Genomic DNA, 22,180 nt, shown 5'->3' with positions numbered 1-22,180 from the left:
ATGCAGCCTCGTATCCGTCTGGTCGGAAAAGAGACCATTCCAATGGAAGGGGAGGTCTCAAATGGAGGTCTGCATCTCCTGGGAAGGTCCGGCGGTCTGAAGCCAGGAGCTACGCCTCATCCCTACCGTCAACATGACCACCCTGACTGCTGAGTCCGCCACATCCATGGGTGGCAGGTATCAAAGGCAGGGGAAGGCTCAGCCTACCCAAACTTCCTGTGTGGTCCCGCCCACACTCCATCCCCAGGCCCCCTCCCACTTCCCGCCAGGGCTCTTCTTTCCCATGTGGCCAAGTCCCAGGCCAGTGGTGCCGGAACTGGGGGATGGTGAGCCAGGGGGCCATAGCCCTCCAGCTTTTTCATTGTTCACTGGAGCAGACCCCAACCCCTTACCCTCCTCTTCCCCCAAGGCTCCACTACCCCTCCCCCCGCCCAGGCCAGCATGTAGCCTGGCCAGGGAGCCCAGGGAGCTGTGGGGGACCATGGTGGACCCTCCACCTGGCCAGCTCCCCACAGCTGACCCAGCTCCGGACAGGGGTGGGGCCTCAGAGCTGCAGCCTTGCAATAGTAAGAGGTGCTCATTCTGCCTCAAGCCGCTCCGGGGTTTGGGGAGCTCTGGGCTCTGGCAGGGAAAGAGGGGCAGGAGGGGCAGAGCCCCAGGCAGAAAGGGTGGGCCAGCTGGGGACTAGCCTCCCCAAGTCCGCAGTTCACCCACCGCTCATGGCCGCATCCCGCACTGTTTGGAGGGAGCACCTGGCGCATCGCGATGCCCCTCTCTACCAGGGTATCGAACTCTTGAACCAAACCCTGCGTGAGGGATTCCTTGAACTTACGGAGGGTGACCCATAAGTTAAAGTTGTATTGCCCAAGAGGACGTGGTGGTTTGCCACATGAAACTGTAAACTGGCCGTGGAATAAATTTTCCTCCTAAACAAGTCATGTTGTTTGGCCTATTCATTTTTCAGGGTCAAGCTGCAGTGCCCTGTTTTTCCTTTTCATTGGCCACCGAGACCACCAGCGAGCCAGACAGAGGGTGGGTATAAAGGTATTCAAACCCTTTGGCCGGGACAAAATACTTCTTTTCAGTCTGTTTTGAAGTGAGAGGGATGGAGGAAAGAATTTGCCAGACAGGCTTGGCAATCTTGAAGACCCTGCCACGCACTGGTAGTGCCACATGGGTTGGGGTAGAGGCTGATAGGACATTAAACAGGGTGTCCACCTGCTCAGCCATTTCCTCAACTTCCAGCCCAAGTTCTTGGCCACCTGATAAAGCAGTGCCTGGTGGTCTTTGAAATCATCTGGCAGGCTGGCCCTGGAGGGACCTGTGACTGCCTTGTCCGGGGATGAAGATGAGGACTGTACCACCAGTGGAGGGCCCTGGTTCTCTTCCCCAAGGAGGAGGGAGGCTTAGGAGTGGGTACAGCCTCCTCTGCCTCAGCCTCCAGGTGTGCCTCTTGCACCAAGCCTGGTGCCATCGGTGCTGGCAGCTGCTGTTCCAAGGCGGCGGCAGGCGAGCGGAGTGAAGGGGGCATAGCCATGACTGGCATTCCCCATACATTCCAACAAGGCCATTGCAACAGCCACTGGCCGGGCTGCCACTGCGCCGATGCTGTCAATGTGACCTCCCTTCTGTGCCAGAAGAATCTCCTTCCAGAGACCACAATGGGGCCATCGACACCTGGGTCTGTTTGGAGACCATAGTCATCAGGGACTGGTGCCCGGAGCGAGGAGACTGGTATTGGTAATGAGGGGATCGATGTTGGTGCCAGGGGTACTGGAGATGGTACTGATGACACCTGGCTCTTTTTTCCCGGCACCAGGAAGCTTCCTCGCCTTCTTTTTAGGCAGCAGTGATGGGGAATGGTTCTGGGCAGAGCCCAGTGCCGGGGGTGCACTTTGCACCAACGCTGAGGTGCTCGGTGAATCCTGCCAGGACGGCTTGGAGGCTGGACGGAGGGCAGACTCCATGAGGAGAGCCTGTAACCAAATATTCTGCTCTTTCTGCGTGTGGGGCCGAGAGTTCTTACAAATGCGGCACTTGTCTTTTATGGGGTGCCTTCTCCAAGCACTTGAGTTAGCTGCTGTGGGGGTCACTTACAGGCATAGGCCTGTTACAGACAGCGCAGGGCTTAAACCCGGGAGACTGGAGCATGCCCCACCCACTGGGACTCTGACTACTAATTATTATCAAGGACAGCCCAGAGGATTCAGGGAACCTGAGGCAAAGCAATTTTGGGGGCCCCTTCCATAAAAAAAAGTTGCAATACTATAGAATACTATAGTCTCATGGGGGCCCCTGCAGGGCCCAGGGCAAATTGCTCCACTTGCCCCCCACCTCTGGGCAGCCCTGTTACTATCTACACTTAACAGCTTCTTAACACTAACTACTAAAGAATCAACTATATACAAGACCTTAAGGCTCGAAGTCAGAAGACGAAACCGATAGCCCTTGCTAAGCAAGGAAAGGCACTCCGACTAACCACCATGGGCGGTAAGAAGGAACTGAGAGGGTGAAGGGCTGGCGGCATCTTAAATACCAGCACATGAGCTATGGATACGGCCCTACAGATACCGCTAAGGCAAAAATCTCTGACGACCGTGCATGTGGGTGCGTGCACACCTAGAATGGAATTGACATGAGCAAGCACCAGAACAGGTCTATAAACCAATAAATGGATTACACTCCTCAATATAGTCCAGGTAGTTGTTTTCAACCACAAAAGAGAAGATGTAGACAATTCATTTAATAATAATAAATAATTTAATTATTGCTGAAATAATATTATAAATTTTAATAAATTGCTGAAATAAGTTTATAAATATTCTTTAATTTATCTCTGCTTCAGAATTTCAATGGGAGAACACTGCAGATTGAAAATTTAGACAAAATCTGAAAGGGGACTGACATCACTGTGTGGCATGTTTCTCAATGCAGTCTAATGCATTATGCATGATGCCCTTTTGGCTGTGGCATGACATTGCCAGCTATGGCTCACTATTTACATCCCTGATGGGAAAGCACAGCATGCTGCAAGTCTGACATCTTTCTTTGGATCCTAATCTCTTAGGGACAGTAACCATAATCTGAGGGAAGTTCTAGCACAGGAGGTATGTGTCATTTATCCTTATTACAATATGCAAAACATTTTGGTACATGTTATCCTTGATGATCCATCACGGAAGTGTATGTCACACTATCCATTGGGAATCCTGGCCTTTTTGCAGAAGCATGACTGTACTTTAGATAATGCTATTTCCAGTTGCTCAGATAGATTCAACGTTATCTCTTTAGAGTGTGGGAAAAGAGAAAATGCAGCCATGGTCATTGGAAGATTCCTGATGCTAAAAGCAACATCTGAAGAAATAATATGCAAGGAACCAATTAGGAACACTGCATTAGCATTTATATTGTATTATGGGATTTTTTTGTTTGCAGGTGTGATTTTAATTGGTTTTCTTCCCTTCAAACTGTGAAGTGTCCAATCCCAGTATGATCAGGACTCTTACACATTTTTGCTTCTATACAGTTTCTACCCTACACATTTCTGCTGTAGAATGTGTCTCATTCTCTCTTTCATGTAATCAACCTGGTATTACCTTTTCTCCTGTACTCTGCACTAATCTCTTGTAACCTCTTTTGGCAAAATGAAGTCAAGCAATAGATTTCATACATATATGAGCCAACATAGAAAGGACAGGCATATAAAGAATTAGTGAAAACTGATAAATCTATGTAAAATCTGTAGTCCACAAATAATGTTTCCAGTTTAGTACTTTATCATAATCCTTCCCAAAAGCACAGATCTTTGTAAATATCCAGTAAGCTGGTAAATATCACATGCTCATTTACTTTACTTGTACAGTAAACATGAGTTACTCTGAGCCACGTTTTCTCCATACCTATTCAAAGCGATTATCTATTGCTCTCTTTACCTACTGGACATTTCTAGTTCTATAAATGCAACAGTGACCTTTAAAAGCATTAATTATAACTACTTTATTTTCCATACTTTCCTGTTTCCAGTACATGATTAATTCTTGGCAAAGCGTATGGTTCTCACAGCTGAAAATACTGGCTATTCACTACTGTGAATTAGTCAGACAACAGGAGACATTGGGCCAAATCCTGCCATGAGTCAAAACCCACTGAAGTCAACTGGTGCAATTGAGGGAACAATTTGGTCCTTTTTTGTAATCAGTATTGCAGGGAGAGAAATTTCTCTGTAGCTAATTCAATGTAGCTGTTACTGAGGAAATAAAACAGGAGACAAAAATGTTTCAAGATCTTTGACTAAACCACTGACCTATTGAAATATTTGAATTCAACAGTTTTCATCACTTTGAAGGGATTTCTTTAGCAGAACTGTTTCATGGAAACGGATAGCATGGACCTCTTCAGCCTTTCTACCTGTTGTACGGAAGTTTCAGTGGCTACTAGAACAATTTCTCAATCAGCTCAATGGCATATTTAGAATATAGCCAAATTTGTGTACTGTCAAGTTTTATAGTTGGTTCAAATCAAAAGTTGATAGTTATCTGACATCTATTTGGATGCCTGTGTGAAGACAGTAGGAGGTGTTAGTCTAGTTCCTAACAGAAAGGTGTCTACATCCCTCAAATCAATATTACACTTGTTTTTTGGTCTCAGAAGGATTGAAGGACAAAATGAGTATGGAGACTGACCTGCTCACTCTCATTCTCCAGGTCAGGGTTCAGACATGCTGAAAAACTGTGCGGGAAAATTTGTACAGCCACCGTTTGGGCTGTACCTGTTCTATGTATAAAAGAGGGCTTATTACAGGGTTGTAGTGCCTTCCACAAGCACTAAATTCACTTAAAATATATCTTTTTTAAATGTAGAGTCATTTTCTTACAATTGATGATATTATTATAATACAAAATAGTGTGGTTGGTTGTAAAGTTAAAAAATTACACACAGGAAAGAAAGTTACTGTGCCTGGGAAAAAAGACACGAGTACTGAATACACTGTGTGATGCAGGAAGAAATGGATTAGTACACATGACTCAGTAGAAATGAAATATTTATGCTACTGTGTGTAGGAGGAGAAAGATTGCAGGCAAATTAAATGGAGAATTTCTCTTCTCTGGGAAATAATTACAGCAGTTTTGTAAGCTATAATATACTAGCAAAATTACTGGGATATTTTCTGAGACAATATTAAGTTCTCTCCATATTTAAATAATGTTTTGTGCTTCTTAGGACCACAAAGAACGTTAATTAAAACTTACAAGCTTCCCCTTTCCCCCATGAGATGTTGTTATTCACCATTTTTAGGAGTTGTGGAAAGTGAGGAACAGAGAAATTAAGTGACTCACCCAAGATCACACAGCGAGTGAGTTCAAGACCCAAGAGTAGAATCGAGAACCTCGGACTCTCAATCTTGAGCTCTAACAATGACATAACAGACCAGTCCATAGGGGTGCAGCATCAGGCATCAGAAGGAGTTCATAAGTGACTGGTTTGTTCAGCTCCTAATGATTTCTTTTTGTTTACTTATTTTGCAGTTTTCTAGGAGTAGACACCAGGAAGTGTGAATGACAATATGTCCCTATATTTTATATGAGGAAGATATGGTATCCTGGCAACATTGTGAACATTACCATTTACCCTGTCACACTAGTAGTGGAAACTATATTAATGTACATACAGCATCTCTGTGTATTCTTAGGGTTGCATTCTAAGGCTATGTCCACACTGCAGCAGGGGGTATAATTTGTATCTTGTGTAGATTTACCCATGCTAGCTGTAATCTAGTTAATTCACTAAAAATAGCAGTAAGGACATGGCAGCATGGGCTAGCAATGCATTTATATATCCAGAAAGGCCAAGCAGGCTTCTATAGCTCATGCTGAAGCCTACACCACTGCATCCTCACTGATATTTTTAACAAGCTAACTAGATTTAAGATAGCACAGCCTGCACAGGTACATCTACACCAGCTCCCCGGCTTGCAATGTAGGTGTAGCCTAACGGACTGACTGTGCCTCTTAGGCCTGGTCTTGCATTAGAGGCAGTGTGGAGGCTCAGTGCTTCCAGGGAAAAGAGACGGAACACAACTGACACCACCTCTCTTCCAGAGCATAGCAAGACACTCCACTGCATATCCTTCTCACCTTGGGGAGAGGACGAGAGAACACCGCATGACAGACGTGTAGTCACAGTGCTTAATGCTGTACTGGAAGGCACTCAGACACCACGATGATGAGCGCAGTATAAGAACCTGAATAGAACAGAAGCATCTGTTCTCCCTCCACTCGTGGCTGGTGAAGTGGGATTATGGATCTGCATCTTTGCCATCCCTTTGAGGAGGTCATCATTGCTCTGGGTGCTCCCTGAATTTAAAGACTGCCTGTGCCCTGCCATTCCATGCCTGTACAAAGGGGCTCCTTATGCCCTTTTTATTCCACCGTACACAGGTGCCAGCACAGAGGTGAGGCACAAATTTGACTCGTAATATATTGGAATAAAATATTAGATAAGAATCAACCCTGCCTCCATCAAGAATACAAAGCATGTACCGGTAGCACGTTAGAAGCTCAGTCATGTTACCAGAGTTACGGCATCTCATATGATGGGAACAATGCATAGGCCAAATTCAGAAGTGACATATAAAGTGGTATCAGTTGGACTCCCTTCCACTAGCTAACACCCGCTCCACTTGTGTATAAGTGAGTCTATGCAGGTATAAGCTACACACTGAGAAGCAGATAGAAAGTGTAAAGTATCCCCTAGCTGAATTTGGACCATAGTATGTAACATACAGAGTACAGAAAACTATCAAGTCTCAAACCCAGAATTATTCATTCTGACCCATGGAAATGTGAAGTGTGTGATAAACCTAAAAATTAGAATTATTACTTTGTGAGAGATTTAAAAAACAACAACCCAGTGCAGTGGAGGTTTAGATGAAGATGCAAAAAATGAATGTTTTGCAGATTCAACTCTTTTTCCCATGATGAAATACTCTGGTGTATAATTATCATTTACTGAGCTTGCTGCTGTTAAAAAAAAAGTAATAAAGTGCCCAAACTAATCCTGCATTTGGAAAGAAGCTGCAGAAGAATCAGATCTTCATGTACAGTTTCCTTTTTCCGGTGTCTTCCTACAGGGTGATGTAGTTGTTTACTTGTAAGAGCAGCAGCTAACAAACATTGGGTAAAACATTCTCTCTCAAATCACTCAAGTAAAACAGTGGCTCTTTCAGCATGGTTTAAAGAATTAGTAAGGCATAAATGATAACCTGACAGATACCTAGGTCAGCATCAGTTTTCCATGCTTCAGTTAATGTAATGGGCTTTGCTGTTACAGATACATTTCATGCAGCCTACATTAGAGCCAAACAGTGAATAGCCCTATGTGGGTACACATGGGGAAGGAGACCTCCAGCCACAATCTGGATTTTGCATGCGCCGAGTGGGAGGATTCAGGGAGTGTTAATGCTGCCAGTGGTGCTAGGTACTCCTAGCAGGTAGGCGTGCTATGCAGCTTGCATGGTGTGGGGGACTATCAAGATCGTTTAGACTGACCTCATGCACATTGCTGGCCATAGAATCTCACCCACTGGCTCCTGTAATAGGCCCGTAACCTCTGGCTGAGTTACTGAAATCCTCAAATCATGGTTTAAAAGATTTCAAGTTACAGATAATCCATCATTTACCCTAGTGTAAACCTGCAAGCGAACTGTGGCCCATGCTGCAGGGGAAGGTGAAAACCCCCCAGGGTCTCTGCCAGTCTGACCCAGGGGAAAATTCCTTCCCAAATTCAAATATGGCAATCAGTTAGACCCAGAGCATGTGGACAAGACCCACCAGCCAGACACTTGGGAAAGAATTCTCTGTAGTAACTCAGAGACCTCCGCATCTAGTGCTGCTGGGCATATTTGCTTCTGTGCACATTCCCTCAGCACACACAGGGGCCTACTACTTAATTACATGCTTTAGTGGCAGAAGGCCTCCAACGACAGACACCAGTATGATAGCCCATAGTATCTGGTAGATATGTGCAATGTGCATGGTTGTGAGGAAAACTCACTTCTAGAAGTGAGAGAGGTTGGGGTCAGAAAGGCGGGGCAAGCACCAGAGTCATGGGTCTGCTCCCTCCCCACCGTGCTTCCAGGGTCTCTCCCACTGAATGGACCCTGAAAGCTAAGGTGTCTTCACACACAGGAGGAGGGGGAGCGGGAGTGGAACATCAGCACTCTTGGCTGTTGTTTTGGCAGTGGCACTCCCTGCTCCCTTGACCTCCCCCTGTGGATGTATTATTTGAGAGGTTCTTTGTCCCTGGTAACTCCACACACCACCCAGCCAGACTTGTGACAAAAGAGTAGACCAGAACTCTTGCAGAGGCTCCTGTTACAACATGAACCATCTTCATCCTTCTCAGTACCACCGTGAAATGTATCAAACAGCTTAAAAAACACAATCGGCCCTAAACACTGGATTTATTTAAACCAGCATTATTAAATTATTCCTCCCAGTTGAGAACAATTGCACCATTCATACAAACATGTCAATTTAAAAACACTTCATGAGGAACAAACAAAAATGATCATTAAAATAGTCACACGATTGAAGTGAAGGCAACACATCACAGAGTCTGCAAGGGAATGTGGATTCTGCAACAGACGTGTATTCAAGTTCTGCACTCCCTACAAACCTCACTACGACATTTGCCCATTTTTGGAAGACGGCACCCTTGTCTCCTTTGATCTCTGCCAAAGCAGGGTATACAAGACAGACAATTTTGGCGGAAAAATGTTGGTAAAGCTTGTGGGTGGTATTCTGAAAATGCATCTGTACTCAGACATGGCTCAACAGGAGTGGTAATGTGTTTCTCAATGGGGAAAGTGTGCAGAGTTCTACAGTCTGTAGGTAGAAAGCAGGTAGGTCCACACACTTTTGACTCCTCCTGCTACTCAAATAAGCTGCTGTCTGCACTCAATCATTTCTGGTATAAAATCTACTGGACAAGCTAGATGGTGAATCTTCAGGTATAGCAGCAATTGGCATAGCTACACTAGTGCTGACTCCTAAATGTAGACAAAGGTAAACCAGGGTGAACCCTAATTATCTCAAATCAGTGCAGAACCTAGATTGCCCTTGTCTATACCAGCGTAGCTATAGTGAAAGCTGGTCATCATTTGCTGAATCAGGGCTATTCCTAAGTGTGGACAAGGCCCCAGTAGGTTACTACTAGAGCAAAATGTGGAGCCGCAGCTGCAACACTCACTTTTACATATGCACACCAGAAGCAAGTCATGGATTTGGATTTGAAAAGGGTGGTGAAAGAGTCCTGTTCAGTTTGGGTGCTGCATCCAATTCTCAAAATAAAAATCTTTACTGTCATAAAAAGAGAAGCTTTTAGATATTTTTGACTGATGCCTTCTTTAAGGCTGTGTCTACACTATGGACGTTACAGTAGCACAGCTGTACCGTCTCCTGTGTGCCACTCTCTGCCAGCAAGAGAGAGCTCTCCCGCCGGCTTAATTAAACCACCCCCAATGAGCAGCAGTAGCTATTTTGGCAGATGAGTATCTCCTGCAGATATAGTGCTGTCCACACTGGCACTTTTGTCGGTGAAACTTATGTCAGTCAGGGAGAGGGGTGTTTTCCACACTCCTGACTGATATAAGTTTTGCCGACAAAAGTGCTAATGTAGACAAAGCCTAAGTTACAGGACTAAGTATGGATATGGACCCTGAGGGAGTTTGACTGCTCCGATAGCTGGGTCTTGAAATGTAAAACTAACAGGGCTAATGGGAACAATGGCTCTTCAGTGAGCTAACCAGGCTTCAATAATCTTTCAAGAACAGCTAACAACGATTAAGCAGCATAACAGCAAGTTTTCCAAAATCAGGTCACCACGCCGGACACAGGAACTTGTGTGTATGAGAGACAATAATTACAGTATTTACTCAGCAACTTTACCATCCCGACTATTCTCAGCCACAACATCTACTTTTAAACAATGCACTGATCACTAAACAATCATAATGTGTTACTGTCTCTGGGATATCTAAATTAAACACACAGCCCGAAGTAATTCCTGAAGTATCATACTCAGCACAATGTTATTACATCAGATTGTCGGGGTTTCTCTGCACTGTATGATGCCTGAGTCATCACTAGATATTAGTCCTTTGTACCTCTTTGCACTTCATGAAATATCTGCAGAGCAGGTGAACTTCATTTTGTTTGCACTTGTGATTTGAATAAGTCTGTTGGAACCAACTAATAATAAAACAATATAAGTGTGTACAGTAACATCTGTTGTATATTGTATGTTTACCATTGATTCAACCCTCTCACACAGTTAACACTTACTGGTGGAAAATTTGTCTCTGCTCAATGTATTAATGTACCTTGTGTTAAAATATTTTAGCTCTGATGAATCTAAAAGTTACTGGGGCTAATCCAGTGGTCTGTTACACATACACAATCCCACTGAAGCCATAGGCATAACAAAATTGAGCCATACAAAATTTCTAATCTGACACTAACCAGTAACATAGGGCAGTGCAAACTTGTCCTAAACAGATTACAGCCATATAGCAACTACTGGATAATGAGTTTAGCTGCTTAGCAACCAAAGCACAAGAATACCAGGTAAAATGGATTAGAAACCTCTGATTTGTCCCAGATAAATGTAACTGGCCAGCCAGTGAGGTTAATTTGCACCGAAGATCTCAAATGACACCACCCTGAGGTATTATCACACAAGACATTTACTAGCCTGTTAAATAAACATAAGGGGGAAAAAACTTTCTTTAACATGATCAAGAACTATTTTTTCCCCACTTACAAACATGCTACTTCTTAAAGGAACTCTGTCAGGCTAAAAATCATGCATCAAAACAAAAAATATTACCTTTGTTACTTATACCACCTTATATTAAAAAAATAAAGAGCTTTTAAAATCTTATTTACTTTTCACCATTTATACTGTCTGTTCAGCTTTGAGTACTTCATTTTTAGGAATAAAAATAGACTAGTCCATTCCACTTCCTGGTTCTCATGCTATCCACAATACCGCAGTGTGTGAACTGTGAAAACTGCATGGGAATATTTAAACAAACAAACAAACATTTAAACAAACAAAAACCGGTTTGCACTGTCATTTAAATAACAATACATACCATCTCCATTAGTATTAATTTCTGTATGTTTATTTTTTAGCAAACCCTAATTTTTGGATGCAAATTTCCTGATAATATTGACATTTTTAGTCAGCAGTCAGAGAACTAAGGCATAGATTCTAATTATTTTTTTTGTTTCTGGTATCAGGGGCCTCTTTGTAGTAGGTGAGAGATTGCCCCTGCCACAAAGAGCTTACAGTTTAAATAGACAAGCCAGGCAAAGGATGGGAAACGTCAGTGCTTTAAATACAAGAACATCCTTCCAGCAACAACAACAATGTGCTAGGAGCTGTACAAACACAAAGGAAGAAATGGTTTCTACACCAAAGGGCTCACAATCTAAGGGTATGTCTACGGACAATGGCAAGCTGTGGTAGTGCAATGTGCCACTGTAGCACTGTAGTGTAGACCAGTGGTGAGCATGCAGCCCATCAGGGTAAACCACTGGCGGGCTGCCAGATTGTTTGTTTACATTTGCATGGCACCCGCAGTTCCCAGTGGCTGCGGTTCGCCGTTCCTGGCCAATGGGAGCTGCGGGAAGAGGCGTGGGTTGCCATACATCAACAGAAGAAGTTCTTCCATCAATGTAGGTAACCCACCTCTCTAAGACGTTGACAGAACAATTCTTTCATCAACCTAGCTGCACCTACAATGGGGGTTAGGTGACCTAACTACGTTGCACAGAATGTGAAATTTTTCACAACCCTGAACAATGTATCTAGGTCGACCTAAATTTTAGGTGTAGACCAGGCCTAAGACAAACAATCAGTATGGGAATGGTACAACATACAAGCGAACTGGTCAATGTAATCTAGTGAAGGTGAAGTAATTTTAAAAAATAAAGCTGCATAGTCTATAATGGGATGTCTTTCGACTCATCCACTATTAGTTGGCTGATTTCTAGTAGGTGGCACAGCAGAGTGGGTCTTTGAGAGGGATCTGAATGTGGAAAGATGAAAGGCCTTACAGTCTAGCTCAGGGACTGTGTATCATGCAGAGGATAGATTGCTTTTAGCACTTAACCACTGTAGGAAAAGCCCATTCTCATCTTGGGGAGGAGAATTTTTAGTGTCCATGTTAATAACCTTCCTGGTTTTCTCTGATCTTAATTTGTTTACGTAATTAATTACTGTTCCAAGAGAAGTTACTGTAGGGCTGATTGTAAATCTTCCATAACATGTGAATTGTAGAGGAAATCTGAGTATCAATCAATAGCGAGATTGTTCTGCTAAAAAGAATGTCTTCAATGCAAACTGGGGGATGTCTATGTATAATGCAATTTGGCCAAAGGGAAACATTTCTGTGAAGAGGCTGTTGATATTTTGAAAGCTACATTAGAGTAACAGCCTGAAAGATTTAACAAGGAGCACAAAGTTGGTCTAAAACCAAATGATGACACAGTAATGTAAGCATTAACTATTTCAATGCTGATCATTTTATCAGATAGCATGAGAGTGGGACACAGGAGTAGTGGAGGGTAGGAAATACTGAGGAAAGAACAGAGGGAACCCACTAACTGAGGAAAGAAGGAGAGGAAAAAGAGAAAGGAGGATGGGGGAAGAGAAGAAAGAAAGGTCAGAAAAAGCAGTGGTCCTGAAAGGAAACTTGTGTTCCCACTGAGGGGTACTGAATGCAATGAGAAGGTACTACACAGATCATAATGACGACAATAAAAAGGTTAGTAACTACCTAAAGGCTGTACCCTATCACAGATCTTTGTGCAAGCTTCCCATTGCCACAGCTGTACATGGAAAGTCGTATGTTCTTCTCAGTTTTCTAACCTGGCCTCCAGACAATAACTAAAAATAGGATGTTGCCTTCTGCACAGAGTGAGTTGACATCCCTGCTGAGCATACTCTGATAAGGTGAAAAATGGAATCGCTTCCATAATATATGAATGCTAAACGATACTATCTGTTTGTCTTAGGGTTTTATACTGTCATCTTTCATCCCAGTATCCAACTACCTGCCACATAAGAATCGACAGCAATAGCAAAGTCACTAGTTCATGTTGTCTCAGGCTCTTGTCCCTTTTCTGAGGTCAGGGTTTTCTTTTCTCTCTCTCTCTTTCATTAATTACCTTTCTTCTGACACTAATGCCCCTCTTCTGATAACAGCGCTGCCCCTTCTTCTGACACTAATGTCTTGCTTCTGACATCAGATTTGCCCTGTCGAGTGGTAGCAGAATTCTGGGGTCCTGCAGGCTGCCTTCCCAGTGGAGGGAAATCAGTGGTGCAGAGTTTGGGAAAACCCTAAGTTTAGCTTGTCTCATTTACACATATAGACACACCTGTCCTGGAACAGAGGCAGTCAAAAACAGCATGCAGGAAATCCCCTTTTCTAGAAATCTCCCTGCTATCAAGATTCTCTTGAAGGAAATCTGTATAACAAAACTACCAACAACACAGCATTTCCTGAAAGACTAAAATCTTACCCGCATACTAAGAAAAAAACCCACACTTGTAGGACCATATACTTGCACCATCTGGTGTATATTTCTTGCTAGTCCTACCAATAAACATGGGCAAAATTATCTTAGCCAGTATTTTTTCTCTAAATTCTCCATTAGCAGATGAAGCATGGTCTAACAGTCTGAAAAAAGGACTGAAGAGCCAGAAACTTGAGTTCTAATTCAGACTCTGGTAGTGACTCATTTTTTTCACATCAGGGAAAGTCACTGAGTTCCCAAAGTGGCGACTAATTTTGAGTGTCAACTTTAGACACCTCTGAAAACCAGACTCAAAGTGTCAAGCTGGGTATTTAAAATTTGAGGAAGCCAAAATTAGCAGTCACTTTTGGCCTTAATCGCTACCATTTGTACAATGGAGATAACAATGCCTACTTATTACACTTCCATGGCAGGGCTGTTCTTGATATTAATGTATGTTCATAAAGCACTTTGAAGATGAAATAAATATATTGTTTAAATTACTGAAATTTCTCTTCTAGAAACCCGGTTTATAAAACAAACACAGAAGACCAATGAATCGGATAAGTATGTATTAAATGAGTCACATGATGATCTATAAATGACAGATAGCATGGAAGTTCAAACTAGCCAGTTTATTCCTCTTGCCCACATCATTTTAATGAAGCTTTTATCATAGCTAATGCCATCTGTAATAAGTACACAGTATCCTATGCCGCCCCACCTTACTAGCACCTCTTTATTCCTTGTATTACTCCTGCATGCCCAAAGTACAAGCTAATGACTTCGAAATTTTTTTTATCAAATCTAGATTTCTTAACCACAAATATGACACGTGCACAAACATGTACAAATACACACACATTACATATTCATATTAAAATGTGTCACTATTTTCTAACAGAATAGCAGAAATGCATTAAATTGCTAGATTTTTCTTTAGAAACAACACATACTATCCTTGGAGAAATACTCCAGTACAGAAGAGAGGCAAGATGATGTTGTGGTTAGGGCACTAAACTGGAACTCATGAGACCTGTGTTCAGTTTTTAGCTCTGCCACAGACTTTCTGTATAACATCTCTTGGTGCCTCAGTTCCCCATTTATAAAACGGGCATAATGGTTACTAACCTCATGAGGGCTTGGGGGAATAACTATACTCTCAGATTCATGAGAAAGAAAAATCTCCAATGCAAATACACCAGAAAGCTGACTTTTAACATTCATAAATCCATCTGTTAAAACTAATTTTCTACAAAATTGTCTTGTTGTTAACTAACATCTCAGTATAATTAATAGATTATAAGGCAAAAAGGGACGATTATCTAGTCTGATCACCTGTCTATAAAATAAACCATATTTAGTCTGATCACCTGTCTATAAAATAAACCATATTTGAAGCATCTAGCATCCTTCATTTTTCAAATTATTCAAGCATTTACATTTCCTACTGAAAACATATTTTATTCTATGTTCAAGTAACTTCAAAACACTGAGCTGGTTTTGAGCAATCTTTTAGAAAAGTTTACCTTTAGGTTTGAGACAAAACATGAAAAAAATTCAGCTGCAAAAGGTTGTATTTTAGGAAGTTAGGAGCAATTCCTTTCATGATTTTATTTGAATTAAATCATTCAACAACCCCCCCTGCATTATTTGTTCAGTTTATAAGCTGTGTGAACAACAGATGGGAGTTTCACAAAAGTTTTCAGGTAACATCTTTTAATTTTCTGCTAGCCTCCCAGTTCAGCAAAACGCATGCTTATACCCATCCCCATTCACCAAGAACTTCAACACGTGCCTGGCTTTCATATCAATGGATTTAAGCACTTGCTTAAAGTAAAACACATACTTACATAATTTGCTCAGTTGAGACTCTTTTACAGATTATGGTTCCAATCTTGAAGTCATATGGGACTATTCATGTGATTAAAGTTAAGCATGTGTGTAAATGTCTGCAGGCTACGGACCCAATGTATGTTCCTGACAGCCTTCTCATCTGTGTGGGGAGGCTGTCTGACACGTGCCAGTCAAAACCGAGAAGCATTGTTAAAGCAATATTAACATGTAAGTGTATATCCGTATTAGCATCCACTTGGCATAGTTCCTGAATTGGGCCCATGGCTTTCCAAAATAATTTAAAATATTTTCCATAATATATCAATGATGACTATAAGATAATTTAGAAAAACATCTTAATGAAAAGGATATCTGAACAGATTAAAATGTCTACCTTATGAAGAGACAAGGTAGGTTTGGTAATATCTTTGACTGGACCAACTTCTGCTGGTGAAAGAGACAAGCTTTTAAGTTTATACAGAGCTCTTCTTTAGGTCTTCTCTGTGTAAACTGGCAAGCTTGTCTCTTTCACCAATAAAAGATGGCCCATTCAAAGGTATTAGCATACCCACCTTCTCTAATATAAGGGACCAACATGGCTACAACACCACATTATGAAGGCAAACACTACAGTGTGTCTTGCCACGCAATCTGTACTGAGCAACTTCTCTGCACTGTCTGCACGGTTTTAATTACACTTTACAGCATGCAAGGGAAAGCTCCCACTTTTTAGAAACGTTAATTTTTGTGGGGAAGGGAATAAAAGATAAAATGAAGTTACATACAGAAAAAACCCATCAAGTACTTTGGCAATTAATATAATGCCAGTCTTCCCCAGTATGAGCAATAAGATATGGTGGGGCCCCGTTCTGAGGTTCTCAGCACCTTGATCTCCTACTGCAGACAATTTTAGTCTAAATAATTAATCCAACACTTATGTTTGAAACATTGTTGGCTCCACTGTGCAAAAGCCTTTGTCTCAGCAAAGCTATTTTTATTGTACACAGTGCTTGTTTAAGAACTGTTTTCCTACCTGTTTTTTTAATTGGAGCTGAGCAAATAATTCAGTGAATAATATAGCTGTTTCCCCCCCCCCCAATTCACAAACAGTTTACAATTTTTGCTGATGTATTAATTATGTTTATATACAATTTCTACAAAGAGTCCTTTGTAGATTGTTCACAAGCAGTTCTTTGTAATATTTCATTATTGAGATGTGTTGCTTTGTTTTGACTGGACACATAGGTCACATGGTATTTTTTGTTGTTGTTGAACAGGACAAGCTAAATTCTTAAAGACTCCAGTTTCTTGTGAGAATTACGAACTCAACTTTTGCTCTCTGCTAATATAACATTTGAGTGAAATCAACCCCTGTATAGAATGTCAGCACAATGTCTATGCATGATTAAAGTTCCACATAAACCAATGGGGGTCCCACTATTTCCCATAGGATACTGTATCACAGCCAAATATATCTCACTGTGTCTTGGAACAACACTTGTTAGGTGTCTAGTTAGTTAACTCAAGTTACATAGTGATCAGTTCATTCAAGTTATAACTAGTCTAGTTATATAGTCTAGTTATTCCCCTTGAGAGAGGGGAAGTTCTGAATAGTCTCTTTGGTGGAGAGATGGCCTGAGTGGAAGCAAAGTGGGAGGAGAACAGAGGACTGAGAGGATGTCAGTGGGAGCTATAGACAAATTTGTGAATCTCTTACACTTGGAAATGGAGAGCGGGAAGAATACAATTCAGAAGTGTCACGGGAAAGACGGTATGGGCTGGGAATGGAAAGGGAGGGAAATCAGCAATAGAAGCAGGGAGGGAACAGCAGTGGCATAATTTACCTTATGCAAAACTGGCCTTTATTGATGTTAACATTCCCCAGTCACATGACTCGTATCAGCAGGACGGTATATTTATTTACATTTCAGGAGGTCTGGTCTCCCTTAGTCTTGAAAATCTCTCTGTGTTGATGAAATCTATTTCCTCCAAATGCCTCATCTATTATTGTAAGAGTAGTGTGTTCAAACGTTCTGAAACTCAACTGACATTCAAATTAGAATGATCCTCAGATTCTTTGAAGTCTCTTTGGTAGAAATAAACTTTATTTGGATTTTTTTCACATATGTTCCTAACACATTATTTGTGTTAGTGTCAGAAGATGTGAAAGGCTGAAAAAGCCACTACTTTAAATACTATGAGATTATGCCAACAATCTGCTAATGGAAAATTTGAAAACTGTAATCTAGATACTATTGACAATTTTCCTACAACACACTAACCAAACTTCTTGTCTTCTTAATCAACTGTTCAGTTAACAATTTTTCCTGACAATTCTGTTCAAAAACCTTTTAGGCACAGATATTCCATAATTGCATGCAGCTAATTACCACAATTGCAGATAAAGCCATAGCAAATTCATATATAAGCCAGGTAAACATTTAACTACTCATTTGTGCATATACATGTTTGGTTCTGCTATGCAACTAGACAGTATGATTTTTGTTATGCCTACTATTGGTTTAATGACTTTGAATTAGGAACAATGGGCTAATTTCTCCCAGGTTTAACTCCACTTATTTTAACAGTTACACCAACAATGACTTTCCCTCAAGAATTCAAATGCCATCCTTTGCTGAAAAAGAACCCTGAACTCAAGACTTAGCTGTAAGTAATATAACTGAATTTCAAGTATTTTATTTTAAATATAAACATTTATTTATTTATAGATTTTAAGTCTAAATATTGCATTTTCTCTAAGGACAAATCCTGGTCTCATTTAAATTAATGACAAAATTTATATTGACTTAAATGGGGTTAATGATTTGGAACATGTAATATTTTAAAAGAACTTTTTAAGGTTACAGATGTTTTTAAGGTTTTAACCAGATACAATAATTGATATTCTATCAACAAAACTGCTTATTTAGGCTTTATTCTGCAGTCCTTGGGCAAAACTCCCACTGACATCAACGAGATGACACAAAGTATGAGAGAACCTTTATCTACCAGGTGAAAAGCAGACGACTGTTGTCTGCTCTGCTGGACGACAGATGGAAATAAAGGGCTATGGGGATGAAGTATGGAAAGTATGGAATAGGACTAGTCTCAAACATCCTAATTAAACAGTTTCAGAGAGTGTAGACAATTCACTCACCATCCAAACAGAACATTTCAGCTTACAGAGTGTTTACATTTTGGTAACAACCCCAGTCTGCAGAGGGATTCCATATCCAAAATCCCCAACAGTGAACACACAGTGGAGAAGGGAATAGTCTAGGGAGTAAGGATCTCATTATCATCGTTCGCTGTCCTCCTACCTCATGGACAGCATTAGTTTTATGGGAGTTGATTTGAAGAGCAACATATCTGCCTCCTCTTCTTTTTGAACTTTACAAACATCAGCTTCATTTTACAGCATAAGAAACTGAAAATATGAACCGCAAGAGGGTTCTCCTGTAATCTTATTTCTGTCAGAGTTAACGAAAACAGAGTTTTAATGAACAATTTGGGTATCTCTTTCTCTGCATACTGGACACTAACAACATTTTTATCTCAGTTATGTAAGCCACTGATATATCGTATTACCGTACACAGAAACCCTAGAAAAGGATAACTCAGTAACCTATTGTTATTTCTCTACTGCCATCTTCTGGCATGTACAAGGCAACACAGTATTTATGCTGTTTAATAATGGCACTACATTTCCCATGAAGATTCTGTTTGGGCAAGCAGTGAGCTGGATATACTATTTTCCTTTGATTTCTTGACAACATGCAAATTGAAAGGAGAGCCCATTCAAATTTCATGCTTTTGAGGCGTCAATGAAATCCTCTAAGAAATATTTCAAAATACTGTGCATTGATACCTTTTATGCAGCTTCATTTTGAACTGCAAATACTTAATACTGTTGTATAGCTCTCTTGATGAAAGTTAACCAACAGGCTTATTTAGCATACCTTGGTCTGGAAGCAGCAGTAAAGTTGTGTTAGATAGGGATGTTTCCGTGCTAATGCCAGAATTCTCTTTTCTGTCATTGTACAGTCTACATCATCATCTTGAAGGATGACATCTTTCTTTAAGACTTTCACCGCATATACTTCATCTTTACCTTTTAGCTCAGCTAGCATGACCTAGAATCAGCAGAAATCTTTGCTTATATACAGCACATATAATCACACAAATATATTATACATGACAAATTTAAACGCAATAGAAAAAATGTGTAGAGATTTGAAAAGTACAGAACAATTGAAAGGATAACTGCATTCACCCGGCACTCTCAAGTTGCCAATTTTACGTAGCTAAGGAGCTGAAAAAATTCACATTTTAAAATGGACACTTAGTAGAACTTTGAATATCAGCCGCACGGTGTATGCCTCATTCAGTTTAGTTAAGATTCCAGGCAGTTAACTCCTTGTTATCCAGTACCTTACAGTTTGCCTTCTATGCCCTACTGCTGAGATCTGGAAAACAGGGAAGGGGACAAAGCTAGAGCACAATGTGGGTTTACTTCCCTTTTTGGAAAGTGCTGCAACAATTTTGTCATTCTATAGAACAATGCACATCACTATGACAGCCTGAAAAGAGCACCCAAAATCCACACCGATTTGAGGGGAAAGTCCTGTCCCATTCAAACCTGGGTGTGGCACAGAGGTACTCTGCAGAGACTGATTGGGGTATTGAGGAATAAGGAGACAAAGAACTGCTCCAGAACTGGTACTGCAGGAACCCCTGCATATGCAGAGACCTCTTTATTATGGAGGAATCAAGAATGGATCTGTGTAGCAGCAGATTCCCATGTTCCATCCCTATCTCTTAATCACCACAGAGCATAGCAGACTGAAAAGAAAATTACTGTAGATCTGCATAGCTCCAGCTCCACACATTCCCTGCCGCCCTCACTCGCTTTCAATAGTATGTCTACACTGTGAAAAAACACCTGTGGCAGCTGGCCTGAGTCAGCTGACTTGGGCTCATCACGAGGCTCAGATTGTGGGGCTATAAAATTGCAATTTAGATGTTTGGGCTTGGATTGGAGCCCAGGCTCTGATACCCTTCCCCTCACAGAGTCTGAGCTCTAGCCTGAGCCCAAATGTCTACATGGAAATTCTATAGCCCTGCAGCCCGAGCCCCATGGACCTGAGTCAGCTGACCTGGGCACCGAGACTCGGTGCTGTGGGTTTTTAATCACAGTGTAGACATATCCTCTGCAGTGGGTATGTCTATATACCCAGAGTGAGCCCCCAGAGAATTAAAGCTATGAAGCACGCGTGGTGTTTTCGGTCCTCTCACAGACTCCTGCTTCTTCCACTTATTGCCTCGGAGTGGAACTGCACCAGTTCTGCTGCCTAAGGGAAAAGATTTGCCAATTTGGAAATAATTACTCCTTGTTCTCACATGCCATCACTATTATCTTCTTAGTGCTACTTCTGAACTAAGATAAATCCTTGCAAGATATTCACAGTGAGGAAGATCAGACCAGTCAGTAAATTATTATTCATTATTTTTCTTCATAGAATCATAGAAGATTAGGGTTGGAAGAGACCTCAGGAGGTCATCTAGTCCAACCCCCTGCTCAAAGCAGGACCAACCCCATCTAAATGATCCCAGCCAGGGCTTTGTCAAGCCAGGCCTTAAAAACCATTAAGGATGGAGATTCCACCACCTCCCTAGGTAACTCATTTCAGTGCTTCACCACCCTCCTAGTGAAATAGTTTTTCCTAATATCCAACCTAGACCTCCGGCAATGCAACTTGAGACCATTGTTCCTTGTTCTGTCATCTGCCACCACTGAGAACAGCCTAGCTCCATCCTTTTTGGAATCCCCCTTCAGGTAGTTGAAGGCTGGTATCAAATCCCCCCTCACTCCTCTTCTGCAGACTAAATAAGCCTAGTTCCCTCAGCATCTCCTCATAAATCATGTGCCCCAGCCCCCATAATTCCATTAATTTTTCCCCTTTTCTCCCTCCCAAGAAGTATGCTAAAATATTAACAGCTTAATTATGGTCCATGCAAATCTGCATGCAGAAAAACCTGCATGCTCATTTTTCAAGCACTAGCACTAGTGAAAGCAGCCATTAGATCAACACCTGTGTAGACATGTGATGGAATTTATACAAGCTTCATTCATGCCAAACTCATTTGGTCAACTCAAAATCAAACTCAGCCAAAACCACAGAGCTTTGCAAGGTTTTCATCAAGCCCTTAATGGGCTCATGTTTGTTCAAAATACAGTCCAGGCTCACTGAAAGGTTTAAAACACTGAGTGAATCTTATCTGGGTTTCACATCAATAATGAAACCAAAATCAGGAGAGGTCTGCCTGGCCTGGGGGGGGGGAGGGGGAAGATGTCCTTAGGACAGCTCCGGCCTTCAAATTATTTTTGCTTTCTTTGTTGAGAAAACCGTGATTTTACTATTGCTAGCGTTAAGGGACACAATGCAACTATCGCAGAATGAACTGGATTATATCTTGGTCTCTTTCATCATCAATAGAACCACCAGGCTGCTGCTGCTGAGCTAGAGGAGGGATGGAGACCAAACACAACTTAATTTTCACATGGCATGTGGAATTTTCAAGGCAGAAAGTTGGACAAATACAACCAGCCATCATTTGACTTGCAAAGTGAGCAAATTTGAAGTGGAAATCATCTGAAGAGAGAACAAACACAGAATCCCATAATGTCATTTCTACACTTCTGTTTCCTATCGGAGTATACCCACTGTAGTTATTTGCCCTGTCAAGTAGTATTTATTCTA

The 22,180-nt window shown here is 41.6% G+C and overlaps 1 protein-coding gene across 3 annotated transcripts in view; it reads right to left on the bottom strand.

Annotated features, from left to right (window-relative positions):
• PRKCE (protein kinase C epsilon) overlaps window positions 1-22,180 on the bottom strand; it is a 534,912-nt gene that overhangs the window by 167,908 nt on the left and 344,824 nt on the right. For all 3 annotated transcript variants that reach the window (XM_045011041.1, XM_045011042.1, XM_045011043.1), the window contains one exon: window positions 19,379-19,552. In XM_045011041.1, coding sequence (XP_044866976.1) covers window positions 19,379-19,552 — 174 coding nt within the window. The remainder of the gene's footprint in view (window positions 1-19,378; window positions 19,553-22,180) is intronic.

This window comes from Mauremys mutica, chromosome 3, assembly GCF_020497125.1.
Source record: "Mauremys mutica isolate MM-2020 ecotype Southern chromosome 3, ASM2049712v1, whole genome shotgun sequence".
Lineage (NCBI taxonomy): Eukaryota > Metazoa > Chordata > Testudines > Geoemydidae > Mauremys > Mauremys mutica.
This window is presented reverse-complemented; position numbering and strand designations above follow the sequence as displayed.